General features: G+C 40.5%; 1 protein-coding gene across 1 annotated transcript in view; it reads right to left on the bottom strand.

Moving 5' to 3' along the window:
• The window catches only part of LOC118419531 (cytoplasmic dynein 2 heavy chain 1-like), a gene marked incomplete in the record, with an annotated part of 82495 nt that overhangs the window by 517 nt on the left and 80512 nt on the right, over positions 1–1466 (bottom strand). Inside the window, 2 exon segments of the mRNA XM_035825950.1 lie at positions 18–149; positions 973–1050. Of these exon segments, the coding sequence (XP_035681843.1) occupies positions 18–149; positions 973–1050 (210 nt within the window).

The raw sequence follows: 1466 nt of genomic DNA, 5'->3' as shown, positions 1-1466 counted from the left end.
ATGATGGTTTCTTCCACCTGTTGGAAGAGAGAGATCTTGTTTGCGATGGGCGGGGGGAACTCCTGCTCACACTGGGAGCTGCGGGAGAAGTTGAGCCACAGGTCGCTGTCCTCCAAGTTCAAGGCCTGGTGCAGGCTGGGGAAGGTTGTCTGGGGACAGAGACACAAGGGTCACTTTCACAGCAAGTAACATACTATGACAAGAAGTTAGGAAATTAAACTGATACTCGTGAGATAAACAGGCAATCTTGAGAAGCTTTTGAGACGGTGGCATCTGCCATTCTTTGTCAACTCTGATCAGCATATGACACGACGAGAGTGTTGTAGATTGTGGGAAGACTGTAGTGGCCTTGGTCATGATTTAAGGATGGGGAACAGGATCCGATGTGTACCGCATCATTGACCACTCTGAAAGTCTTAGATTTTTTATGGAAATGTCTACTTTTGTTTCTTGGTATTTTTCAATGCTGGAATTTAATTTTAATTAACTCTTTAGAATTTATCTATGATAGGTTCATTATTATTGCAGAATGGTTCTGACTTAATTTCTTTATCTCTACTGTTCAGCTTAGTGTTCTTTCCTGGGCCCAGTCTACTAGGCATTGTATGGCCTGTTTCTGGCAGCCTCTCTTTTTAGGTGCACAATGTAGTTGGCATTTCGAGTTACCAATCCTGTAAAAGTGCGCTAATGAACTGGGCTGGCAGGCAATGCTTTAAGCACCCTAGAACTCATGCTGGTATGGTTACCAGGCTTATTAATTTAGACCCCACAAGGAGTTAATCTTTGAGGATTTGAACAAGACTTACAGATATACTGTAAACATTAATACAGTGTGCCTGAATAATCTTGATCAACATAAATATAATGTTTAAGTTTGCACAAAAGAGGTCACTGTGAAAACATCACTGCAAAAATTTCAACATTTACGGTTACAGCAGTTAGTAGATCATAGCAGTTTTTCAACAAGTTCACCTTGAGCTGCTGGACATCTGTTGCTCGTTCCTGGTCGATCCATGACGGGAGGGACTCACGCAGCTGTTTCTGGGAGTCCTGTGGATGGGATAGATCGATCATTAATATAATTTTATATTTAATAGAGTGTTCTTTATACATTTACAATGACATATCCAACTCTTATCAGTGTTCTCAAGGTAGACACACAATGTAAACAGTTAAGTAAAGACCAACTGCTTGTTCTACATATAATGACAGTCACAGACAACATTCAATTTGTACAGCAAACACTCTGTGAGTTCGTATACACCTGTTTAAACAAAAGGGAAGAGGCATGTAAGCAATAGATGTAGTGATAGCATAGCTCTAGATTATTGTTAACTAATTGTACAGTCTTGTAACACTACATGCAATAGTACTTCGCCTTTAGTAGCCCATGTAACACAATCAAATTGCTGCATTTAGCCCATATGGGCAGGAACTAATCTCCAAGCAGATCCCTACGTAGCATA

This window comes from Branchiostoma floridae, chromosome 7 (assembly GCF_000003815.2).
Source record: "Branchiostoma floridae strain S238N-H82 chromosome 7, Bfl_VNyyK, whole genome shotgun sequence".
In the NCBI taxonomy this organism is placed as follows: domain Eukaryota; kingdom Metazoa; phylum Chordata; class Leptocardii; order Amphioxiformes; family Branchiostomatidae; genus Branchiostoma; species Branchiostoma floridae.
Note: the sequence above shows the minus strand (reverse complement) of the source record. Positions and strands in the feature narration are given on the sequence as shown.